Source organism: Amblyomma americanum, chromosome 10 (genome assembly GCF_052857255.1).
Source record: "Amblyomma americanum isolate KBUSLIRL-KWMA chromosome 10, ASM5285725v1, whole genome shotgun sequence".
Classification (NCBI taxonomy): domain Eukaryota; kingdom Metazoa; phylum Arthropoda; class Arachnida; order Ixodida; family Ixodidae; genus Amblyomma; species Amblyomma americanum.
The window spans coordinates 51191415-51203755 of record NC_135506.1 but is presented as its reverse complement, the minus strand read 5'-3'; the positions used below and the strand labels follow the sequence as shown (position 1 = coordinate 51203755).

The window sequence follows — 12341 nt, the reverse complement described above, 5'->3', positions numbered from 1 at the left end:
TCCTTGGCCCAGAGCAAGCCCCACGCTCTATCATACCTCTTGGGAATGTCAGGACAAACAATAACAAACGTTAAAGCTGCCATACCAGACACAGGAGCAGCCAGGCTCAAAGCTTCTCATTATCTTCCTTGTCATCAAGACCAACGACATCGCCACATGGGCGAAGAAAAAGAAGACATTCATCTGGCGTGCCTGAGGACTTCACGGAAACTGAGTTGCCCAATTTTTTAGGTCATTCCATGCTTGCCGTGTGCAATCTGTAATGCAAATAGTCACCGCCTGGTTATGGCCAATCCCTATTTTGGGTATGTGCCATTTTGTGAGGGAAACATCATCATCATCATCATCATCAGTTGTTCTATTTGCAAGGACGCCATACACGGTCCACTGGTTAACGCTTTTGGAATTGATATTACTCCAGTCATCGGCACTACAGGTGAGCCTTGAACGAATGGCGTCGGCCTCACCAGCTTGCTCATTTTCATTAAAGTGGCCATGGTGATCATTCGAAGGCTATTTGTCGTACCCTACATACGAGGCTACAGCCAGAGGGGCAGCTGGCGTATCTTACTACGCTGAAGCGTCAAGTCACCGGCCATGCGTCAAAACCAGAAGTACCCTTTTTTAACCAGCTCCGCCAAAAGCCAAATGGGTAGCTTTTTTGTGAACGTGATCACGATATAGCCCAGTCCGCCCCTCGTGCACGTAAAATCGCCCGGGAGGCCAGCGTTTATCAGGACGTCGGGAAGCGTGCCCAGCCTTGAATGAAGAGGCATCGCAATCCCTGAGAGCCTAGGTTTCGGAGATGACTTCAACGTGCCACACCACAGTGGCCGACGCTTTGAACTAGACTTGCAGTCCGAAGGCCCCTGGAAATCTACAGCACACGTCAAGCAAGACCGCCATTCAGAGTGAAGAAGTATTAGTACAGAAGGAATCATCGAGGAAATTAATATGCACTTCAAGAAGCTGCGAGGTCAGGAGGACACCTTAGGTAGCGTTAACTATGCCTAACAAAGGCGCAGATAAAAGTCTCGCGCATGCACGTTGTACAGTTTTCTGCCCGTGGCCGCTGTTTTTCCCTCCAGCATGGGAACCTTCTTTCATATCATATTCTCGTGTTCATATGGATGCTTTAGGCTGTGGCAAGTCATACGAATTCTTTTTTTTTGCATTTTCGCACAGACATGGAACGTCTCGGGGGCCTGGCCAAGGAGCAGCAGTTGTGCGATCCTCGCGAATATAAATTCTCCATCATTGGAACTGAAACTAGCCTGAAAGCAGCGTCCCAGTCAGGGCCATCTCGTATTTTCTCTGCGGACGCAGATGTTGGCCCCCCAAGCCAGGTTTCTTCTGCGGACCCGGTGGTCTGCGACATCAGCGAATCAAGACTTCAGGGAGAACAAAACACTATCGATGACATGCCTCGAATTAAACGCGAGTCTTCAATTCCGCGTCACACATGCCCCGACGAACGCCCGTTGCAGTCCGGGCACGAATTCCACGCGCTCCAGCTGCCCTCGGCTACTGTACTCTGCAAAGGTGAAACCAACTCAAAGGCATCCAGCACCGAAGAGCTTCTCACGCCTCCTGCTCAGCAAGAGATAGGGACACAGAGGCGATATCGGTGTGACATCTGCTCGAAGACGTACGCTCACATCAATAACCTAAAGGTACCGAACACGATTTTTAGTACAAGATTGCAGTTCGGATCTTCCGTGTCCGAATTCGCGTTTTCGCCTATTTTGTTCGGTTGTCAGTAGGTGCACCTGTAAAAAATGTAAACCTACACATAACTCTGGACCTGCCCTTGTACTGTGCACAGGCGTACCAGTGCGAACATTAACCGTTGTGAACCAGGTCCACGTTCCTCATGAAGCTAACACTGTAAAACATGGGCTCCAGTGGCAGCCCATCTCGTCAATCCATCTCGGAGGAGCTACCATGTATTTGCAAGGGATGATAGCCTCGAAAAATACGAGCGCTCCTATGGAGTTCCGTTAAGATAAGTGCCACGAAAAAGGAATAGCCTTCTTCTGTTCATAATTATCGTCGTCAACCAACACACAACAAGTACCTCTCTGATCATTCAAATTAACTTTGTCCGGCGCCAGCTGGAGGCATGTGCACCTTATTCCCGCAAATGTTCTAATCTCATCTAATCTCTTTGATGTCCCCTGCTACACTGGCTTTCTCTTGGAATCCACTCCATAAGCCTAAGGAAACATCGGTTATCTTCTGTCCTCTTTTCATGCTGTAGTCATGCCGATTTTATCTCCTTCGTTTCAGCTAGAATATTATTTGACAGTTAACGCGTTGCCGTTGCTGCCGCTACCAGGCTTGCCTAGCCACATTTGCCGTACGGGACCAGTTACCGTGTACCGTGTGCCGTTTGTTACCGTCTACGGTGGTGCTAAAATTAGCTGTTAACTTGTGTGTGCTTCCTCTCCTACTCTGGTGTCTTACTGCCTGTTAAAGGCATGGAAAAATATTTTTGTATGCGGATTTTTTTTCTTGGGAATGATGCACAATGCAATAGCTACGAGAATCAGAGTGTGAAATTCACCTACCCCATTTCAATAATTTATAACTGATTTTTTTTAGCCATTTAGGTACCAGTTTCAACAGCCTGTCGACGGCTGTGACATAAGACGTCTTAAGGTCACGTGGGTCTAAAAAAAACAGCGATATGATCGCGGCTTGCTCATTTTTGTGGTTCCAACCCTCGGGCAGAGTTGCGTAAGAGTTAGTGCTTGAAAACCAAGACTGCAGCGATCGTTTTTGTATGACCAACGCGACCTCAAGCCGTCGGTTACTTCACAACCGTTGTACGACAGTTCAAAACACAAAACCTCAACAACATAAGAGAAAAAACTCAATTAAAAGTTACTAATCTCTTGTTGGCGCTAGCCACGTGACTTCCCATGCTTTCTAAAGTGCTGCCCATCATTTTAAAGACTGAACACAGAAGAAAATTTCTCTATACTCGTTGAGATTACAATGTTTGCGGGAATATTATGGAAGCAGATGGCACAGCTGGCGTAGTTCATTGGAGAGATATATGAGAGAGACCTGTGTGCTGCAGCGGACGCGGATGGGTGACTGTGGTGCGTAATTTCCGGCAGGTTCAGTTATGTATATTTGTCGCAACCTTTGCAGGCGCACCAGCCAGTCCACACGAGCGAGAGACCGTACACCTGCCGCCTCTGCCCCGCCGCTTTTGCTCGACGGTTCACCCTTCGGACTCACGTCCTGGACACCCACAACGCTGCCGGACTGCACGCGTGCGACCACTGCGAGAAAAAGTTCGCGTTCAAGAGCAACCTCGAACGCCATCTTAGGGTGCACTCGGGGGAAACTCCGCACCCTTGCCACTTGTGCCCCAAACGGTTCTCTAGGAGGGACAGCCTCCTGGTCCACCTGAGGATGCATGCAGGCGAACGCCCGTACACCTGCGTTAAATGCGACAGACGCTTCAGCACCGCGTCGAACCTCGGGGTACACGTCAGGGGGGTCCATTCTTCGGAATCGACGTACTCATGCAAGCATTGCCCCAGGAAGTATCGGTGGCGAATTTCCCTGAACACTCACGTCAAGACTTACCATGCTCAGGCTGAAAAAAAACGAGCCCTTCAGTGATCAGTGTAAATTTCTGGATGATAAAAAGCGTTCTCAGAAGCGACGATGTGCGCTCTTTCTTGATGAGCATAAGTGTGATCTTGCGTCCAAGCCAACGTGTCGACATTTTAATTATTGGGTTTCAAAGCGAAACTGTTAGTGGATCATTCCCGGCGGATCCGGCGTGGACGTCTTCTTTACTGAAGCCCATCACAGCCAGCCACATGATCAGCGTTGGTAGCGTGGTCCTGGACTGTGACGACACAGCGACGACGCAGCCACTCGAGTATGACCAGTGTCCCGCATGGGACCAGAGTCAGTCCCATCACACTGTGCCTTGACGTCACCGTGAGCATGCGGTCCCCGATGCGGTCGCAGATCACGTGACTACTTGACGCTTCTGACGAACAGAAATACGAGCGCCTCCATTTTCCGGTTTGGCGCCGGAGTCGGTCGGCGCGTGACTCATACCTATGGCGAGGCTGAGCGACAGAGTTGTTGCGATTGCAAGAAGAATGAAAAGGAAAGTGCACGGGCCTGCCCGCTGGCTCAGGCTGAGCCACAATCGCTGCCACGTGCTAACAGTAGGAGAGTTGAAAGGGATAGGAGAGGAAAGATTAAAAAGGACGCGCGTAGCAAGAACCGTGTCATCTGAAGCGACGACGACGGTTTAGCAACATATGCCCCCGGTGACAAGGAGTCCCGCAACATGCACGAGAGCCTCCAGATCATAGCCCTGTAAAGCCAGGAAGCCATGGCCCGTCCGAATGCTAGCGAAGGAGCTGTTATACTCCCCGCTAGTCACGTGGTACAGTAGAGGCGAGGCTCCGAGCGAGCGCAGCTGCGGCGCCTCTCCACTGCGATCACGTGGTATTACGTCACTTGCCACACCTCCGCTCCACCGGCTCAAGGTCAAACGCGGACCAAACATGACCTTGGGAGTTGTAGTACGAAGAGTAGAGCTTTCGCTCTAAAACCACACCATCGACATATGAGCCGCTTGCTAGAAGGCATACACGTTTCAGAGCGACATTGTGTTTGGGTTTATGAATATAAGGGCTATTTTGCAAAGCAACGTCTGAGAAAAGTGGCTTGAACAAAACTTAAAGGACGGTTACCACTGTGTAACGCGAGATTCAGTGACAGCTGTTAACGTGTTTAAACTTTACGATGCAGGAGCGCCAGCTGTCAAAGCACCAGGCGTAAACGTTGTGACGTTTCCAGCACAGCTTCCAATACGTAGGTTGAAGCAGACTGACGATGCAGGTTGAAGCAGTGACGTTATCGACGGTTGAATTTATTCACTTCTCCTCAAACCAACACAGCAGTGCGGGGAAGTTCGGTGTGACGTCATGGGAGGTAGGATTTCAAATTACCCTTGCCGTCAGCCATACCCTGCCGTGCCTCGTTGAATGCTGGCAAAGAACGCTCGGCGGGCTTTGGCTTCGATGCCATAGTTTTTTTCCTTAAAATCAAGCGTTTATGCGTTGGAAATATACCGGTACCTTCGATGACGTCATCATGCACGCCCCCCCCCCCCCCCCCCCCCCCACTTGCCGCTGTGCGGTGCGGAGAAGCTTGAAGGCCATCGTGATTTTAATCGGTTGCCTCGCCATTTCAAATGCTCGCCCAAAAATACTTCTAATGCTTTACCTGCAAATTCCACACATCCGACCGCTTTAGGCTCGGCGATTTCTGAAACCTATGCAGTTTACCTTTAAGCTGGGCAGCGCTCTCTGTCTCCCTGGCAGCTTTCGCGGCTTGAGGAGCCGCTACGTTTAGCCGCTTCACTTTTCAGTGCTGGGCAGCGCGATAGGGGTGCTTTCGCTGATTGATCTGACGTCGCACTCGCGCACTGATCGTGGACATTAGAGGCACGTTCGGCCACGTTGGCTACCTTCTCAGCTTTGCGTGCGGCCACATATATTATGCTGACGTTACCAACGACATAGTCGAGCCTTCCTGTCTTTTCGGCTCGTCCGGCTGCTCTTCATGGCCCGGCTGTAGCACTAATAATACCGAGCATTTGGCAGCACAGATAGAATGAGCCGTGAGCAGGTGGTTTACACCACATCATCTGAGATGCTGCGGCCATTACCGAGAGGTGTTCTGAGGCGTCGGTACACGAAGCTGAGATCTACCGGTGCCGGCGCTGGCTCGAATCCCGCTCGGAGTTGTGGTATGGAGTAGTTTTCGGTAGTTGTGAGTCAGGCGTACCCATTCACCTAACTACAAAAATATACAGCAGTGGAGCCAACAACGCAGTACATTTAAGTTGTGTGGCGAAGCTCTTACTGCAGGCGTTTAGAACTTAAAAACTCGACTCACAACTACCAGGTTTTCTTCTGCTCAGTAATATGCGGACGAAAAATTTCGAAACATTTCGGAGAAGTTTGGCCTCAGATTCAGCTTCAGGTTATGGCCGGTGCTCGGCTGAATTTTGCCGAGAGTAGAAGATCAAAGCATTTTGCGCTTAAAACATAAAATATACACATTTAGAAAGCGAGCTTTTTGCAGTGCACAAAGTTATGTGGAGAAGCGCACTAGCACGCTTCCAGAAAGACGAATGTGCATTAGCGCATGCCGTTTTCTTCTGTTTTCTTTCCAGTAGAAGGCAACCAACAGGATCACCCTGCGGTTAACTTCCGTTCCTTACCTCTTCCTCTTCTGACGCAATTTTGCCAGCCATCTTCAATAGCCTGCTATGCGCTGCTTGAAAGAAAGACCAGCCTGTCGAAATGAATAAATTATCATTTTGTCTTCATGTTAACAGACAAATTAGTCTTAGGACTTCGTCTTTCTTTATTGTGCAGCGCATGAAACTTAACTGTTTCATTAATCGCTGATGTATTGAAATCACTTGTCGTTATTTAAGGGCGACGCTTCCCTACAGCCTTTCGTACTGTGAGATTTGTATGGCTTCTACAATTTCATCCAGTGTGTTGTGGAGACCTAGTTCCAGTAGTTTTACGGGGAGGGTCTCAATGGGTAAACATAGCGCTTGCTTGACACTTCTGCGGACAATCCCTTCGAGCTTGGACTTCTCCGCCGCCTTGCGATTAAGGAAAGGAGCTACGTAAGCGATCCTGCTTATTACAAAGGCTTGAACTAATCTGATTAGATTAGTTTCTTTCATGCCATATCTCCTATATGCTATTCTGCGGATGAGTCGCATAGTCTGTTGCGCGCATATATCCAATTTGTTTAATGCATCCCCATTGAAACCGTTGCTTTGAATGTACAGCCCTAAGACTCTAATCCTGTCCACCTTCGCGGCATCGAGCCCATGAGCCTTCAGAGAGATCCGCGGAGGATCCGACCACGATTTACTTTTGGGTTGATAGAAAAGCATTTCCAATCTTTGCGGGGAGCATCTAAGTCCCCTGTCATTTGCGTACTTTTCAACTTCTTTTATGGCCATTTGTAGAGTTTTCTCTATTCGACCATCAGTTCCTTTGGCAATCCACATGGTATTGTCATCCGCATATGCATGCAGTGATTGAGTCCCTCAATCGCCGCTAGTTTTCTTGGAAGACTGATCATGGCCACGTTGAACAGAAGGGGGTCAGGACAGATCCCTGTTGAGTTCCATTGCTGCTTAGCTCTATGTAACCTTATTTACTTTCCCCGAAGTGAATTTGCGAAAATCTATCAAAAAGGAAATTTTTAACGTAGTTGTAGGTTTTCAGGCCTACTCCCAGATGGCTGAGATTATCCGGGATCGCCTTGTGCGTGACGTTATCGAAAGCCTTCGCGAGGTCAAAACCCAAGGAGACCTTCGTATCCCGCGTTTGGGCGTCCACAATTTGATGTTCTGGTCGCAGCATCACGTCCTATGTGGAGAGCTGAGGCCTGAATCCCACCATGAGACTGGGGTAAAGGTTGTTGTCCTCCGAGTAGTTGTTGAGACGCGTCTGCACAGAAAAAAAGAAGCAGAAACCTTGACTTCTGGACCGTAAGCCTTCTGGTAGAGTATTATATGGACTTAATGAAACCTTTCGGAATTTTTTAATTTACCCCTCTGTCTCCTCTCTGCCGGCTTTCTCACGGTGCTGGGCCCGCTGTCCAACTGTTACGACTTCTCGCGAGCCTACAACTGTCCCAACTTGAACACCACCAAGAAGGGCTTCATCTGGTGAGAGCCCAATAGACACTTCAGCTCCCTTGGATGTCCCATGGACGTCCTGGACGTCTACAGGACGTCTAAGAAAGTTTCAGTGCCCATTGGGAGGCCAGCAGAGCTCTGCGGGCGGGTCGCGACTCAACGAGGGGGACGATGGTGCGCACCTCTGCTGCACAGCTGCCGCAGCACCACCGCGGGAGGAACTGTGAGCAGCACTCCCCGGCCGACGTTGACGCTGCGACGTGCCAGTTCGTTGTAAGGCGAAGCTTTAGTGCCAACCTTTAGTGACGGAGTGTGACGACACGACTGTAGTGACTTCCGCAAAACAATCAACCAGTGCCGAAGTACAAAACTAGCGCAAGGACAACGGGTCAACTTCGACGTCAAATCAACGAGAACTCTGCCTGTGCTTTGCAAACTTTGTGACGGGGTTGCGACAAGCACTGGCTGTGCACAGCCGATGCAGTGGTGTCATCGGCCATCGTACTGATCGTACGCTTCCGCCATCTTGCTCCTCAGGGCTGCGACGTCACATCCTCAAAAAAAAGGAGCTAACGCGTTGAGACGCATTTTTGTTTACGTACCTCATAGCCCTGTTTAACATGAGCTCCTTCGCAAGTGTGAAAACTGTTGGCGGCGTCGGTGTAAGCAGAAAAAAAAAAAACGTTTTCACTGCTGTGCCTTTCGAAGCATGGTAAATGTTCTGTAACAAGAACATAGAGCAGTGCTCTTACCACTGCTCTAAGGCGTCGCCCTTTGACCTGTTTCACTTTTTTTCCTACTCCTCTCTCACTTTGCCTGTATGGCTTCACGGCCGAACGCGAAAATGTGTTGAATCGTGCTGCCAGCACAGCGGTCAGCATTAATGCGGAACGACCCTCTAGGACGAGCTATTTTTCATTCAATACAGACTCTTTGTCTGAAAAATATTTAAGCGTTCACATCATGAAAAGAAACGCTACTCGACTGCCTCACTTGACCGTATACTGTATAAATAAAGAAAATTTCGCTATAGAGCGCTTCGCGAGACTGCGTAGTTGGCGCAAGTGTAGGTCCACAGTGCGCATGCGTAGAAGGGTATTGCGCAGGTCGCGCACAGTTGTAATTAACGCAGAGAATAGATGCTCTTCCACTGGGAAGTTTGAGTAGCCGAAAAGTAATGACGAAAGTTATTGCTCAAGACGGCATATTTATCAGACTGCAGGAATACGTCGCATAGGTCGTGTATTCCTCATATTGCGAAGCATCGAAAGAAATCATCACTATCAACACGAAAAGTATATCACGCTTCCATGCTCCTTTTTCGCACCTTTACTGCACGCATAGATAATACGAGCGTAATTAAAACAGAAACGCCTTTAAAGCCGGTTTCATGCAAATAGCCTTTGTAGAAAGCTTTATAGCACGGGCGGTTTGCTTCTAAGTCGTGCAGTGGGGCTCCTGCAACATCCGTGGAAGTAACCCTCAGAGGGAAAAGGAACAGAGCTGCTACTACCTTCAAGAGGTTTGGCACTCTTGAGCTACACGGCACGGTCTTCCGACGAAGGGTGCATGCGTCTTATCTTACCAGTTCAGAGATTTAAATCGGAGCGCACCAGTACCGTTTGGTTGCAGTCAAACACTTGGCTAAAGCCGAAATAATTGCAGAAGGGAACTTTACGCGTTGCAGCCGTCTGCGAACTTCAGGCTTCATTACGCCCATCACAGAAAACCGAAAACTTTGCCACAGCTGCATCACTAAAGGACACGACGTACTTTTTCAATGGCTGCCGGGACTGCGGCGTCGCCGGGAACAATCGCATGGACAAAGCCACTCGATCTTCTCCCGACGAAGCTGTTCACGTAATCATCCCTATCTCCAGAGTTGACACAGGGAATAGGCTTCGAATGTTTGCGCAGGAGCTCACACTGCGGCATGGAGCTACGACCAGATTTTCAACCACCGCCTCAGTTCTACCCAATGAGCAAAAGAAGTCCACTGGACGTCCACAGGACGTTCGAAATGTCCTTAGGACGTCCAAGAGTGTTTCAGTGACCATTGAGTATCGACCTATGGCTGCAGATCCGCCTTCCGCCTCGTTTACTGCGAGGCGAGGACCTTGCTGGTCTTTGGCTCGATCGCTGCTGCGTCCACAAACCAGTGCTTATTGTTCAATGATCTGGCAACAGTCCTGCCCGTGGGCAAGCGGAAGGCTGGGCAGAGCCCTGCACGGGTGACGTCCCACGGGGGAGCGATCATGTGACTACCGTGAGCTTATAGTGCGATACAATGCAGGGTACACTACATGGGCTTGCCAAAGCATGCAAGCCGCGCCGAAAATACCAAATCGACCACCTGACCAGTAGAAGACCGCGCAGTCCAGCTCAAGCGTAGAAGACCGGGCAGCTGGTTCAGTGGGCGCAGCAAACAGCTAAGGCCATAGGAGCCCCGAAGTAATCTTGAATTCGTCCAGTACTAGGGTATGCCTCCCCTGTCTGGAACCTTCATAAGCATTGCGACATTAACCTCATTGAAAGCATACAATGGAAACAATCAGGTTTATACTCGTATGTCGCCGCTACATTTCTCACCCTCTCGCGCCTTGGCTGCAATGAATCAACCCCTTTATCCGTACGCCGTCACATCGAGTTACCGGAGTTTCTGCATTGTCATTGTGAATCTTTCTTATCATGTCTCACATCACGTCTATATTCCTCCAGATATCCCCGATCGACTAGGAGTCACCATAACCTTAGCAGTATGCCTGTTGCTATTGTTGCTATTCATTGTGTTGCTATTATGTCATTCTGTGCTACTATTTTAGTGCTCTGCCTTATTTCTTGTCAATTTTTATTTTCATTATTTATTGCCTTGTAACAAGTTTTCTATAGATTTGTTTAACCCACTCCTGCAATAGCCCCACAAAGGGCTGGAGTATGTATAAATAAATAAATAAATAAATAAATAAATAAATAAATAAATAAATAAATAAATAAATGGCCTCTCCCAATTCAGGTGGACGCAAAGCTTTTTACCAGTACCGCCACACTTTGTGCGTATAGCTCATGCCTTGCGCATCACTCTATAATTCATGAAAAAGAGAAAAGAAGAAAGCAGAGCGAAGGTTTCCGGGTAAGACATGTTTGTGTTCGTAGCCATTACGCGTCCCTGCAGCCGAGCATGACCGGTGGGAAGGGAGGCAGGGACATTGCACGGACAGCAAACCCGCACGGCCTGCGTCTTTCTATACATAATCATTAGCACATGCCAGCTGGTGCATGCTGGTTTTTCGCATTGCCAGTTGTGTAATCGCCATTCGTTTTTTTTTGTTAACTGCTCCTTTACTTACTGCCTTTAATCCCTTCCTCTTTGGTATGGTCATACCGTCCATTCATGCAGAGTAAGATTGCTACCGCGCATTACATTTTAACTACAAATAGCCCCTGCATAGGCTGGCACAGAGCATCCGAGTAGCGTTTCAATGTGTCTGACGTCTCGCGAATGCGCGTCCCACCAGATGGCAGTGAGGGTCTGCCGAGGCGCGAGTAACTGCACGTGGTGGTCGTAGATCTGTGCAAGCGCGACGCCCAGGTTTGTACCTGCCAGTTATACATTCTGTGTAGCTTGTATACAGTCGTGAGCAATGTGACACTGAAAAAACCTTGCACAAAATTGCAGATTCTTTTTGTTAGTTCTCTGCAAAATTTTTGAATGACTTTTGGATATTATAAGCATAGAGGACGACTACTTAGAAAGCAGAACAAGCCCTGATTGTCCCGCATAATCACGGAGTCATCACGAAATTAACCATAAAACTACCTTCCCTCTCAGATTGCTCACGACTGTGCATGCGCGGAAGCGGAATCATTATGCCGCCACGCCGCAGAGGCCACCACAGCAAAGTATATTGAGCCGTACTTTCTGCACCAGTAGCTAGCAAGTCTGCAGTCGCCAACCTGGGCTACCGATCCGGAGTTCCCGGGTTGGAACCCGACCGCGGCGGCAGCGTTTCGACGGAGGCGAAACGCATAGGCTCCCGTGTGCTGTCCGATGTCAGTGCTCCTTAAAGATCCCCAGGTGGTCGAAATTATTCCGGAGCCCTCCACTACGGCACCTCTTTCTTCCTTTCTTCGTTTACTCCCTGCTATCCCTTCCCTTACGGAGCGGTTCAGGTGTCCGCCGATATGTGAGACAGATACTGTGTCATTTCCTTTCCCCCAAAGCCAAAATCAAAACCAGTCGCCAACCTGTGCAGTTTGCGTGAGCGTATTCTGCGGCGACGAACGAATTAGCCGCCAACCTCTGCATGCAGCGATCCATAACCATTTCCTTTTGCATCTTCATTTAAGTTTTAAAGTTCGGACAGTCCCTAAAGGTTGCCTCTTGTGTTCCATCGCAATTCGCACACTTCTGAGCATACACTCTACATGCAGGCTCAGCGTGGGTGCCTGCGCAACGCAGACATGTGCTGCTCATGCCCAATTAACTGACATTTGCGACATTTCAGAAGCGCCAGGCACATATGGAGGACAAGGTGCCTCACAAGTTCTACCTTTACATGTGGCCTAACGCCCCGTTAGCCCAAACCGGTGAATGTCAGTTATGTGAACACTAAATTAC

General features: G+C 49.1%; 1 protein-coding gene across 1 annotated transcript; it reads left to right on the top strand.

Annotated features, from left to right (window-relative positions):
* Window positions 1-1187: 1187 nt before the first annotated feature.
* LOC144107434 (uncharacterized) lies at window positions 1188-3649 on the top strand. Its single transcript, XM_077640426.1, has 2 exons — window positions 1188-1673; window positions 3160-3649. Exons 1-2 carry the CDS (start codon window positions 1188-1190, stop codon window positions 3637-3639), a joined length of 966 nt encoding a protein of 321 aa, XP_077496552.1. The 3' UTR covers window positions 3640-3649.
* The last annotated feature ends 8692 nt before the right edge of the window (window positions 3650-12341 follow it).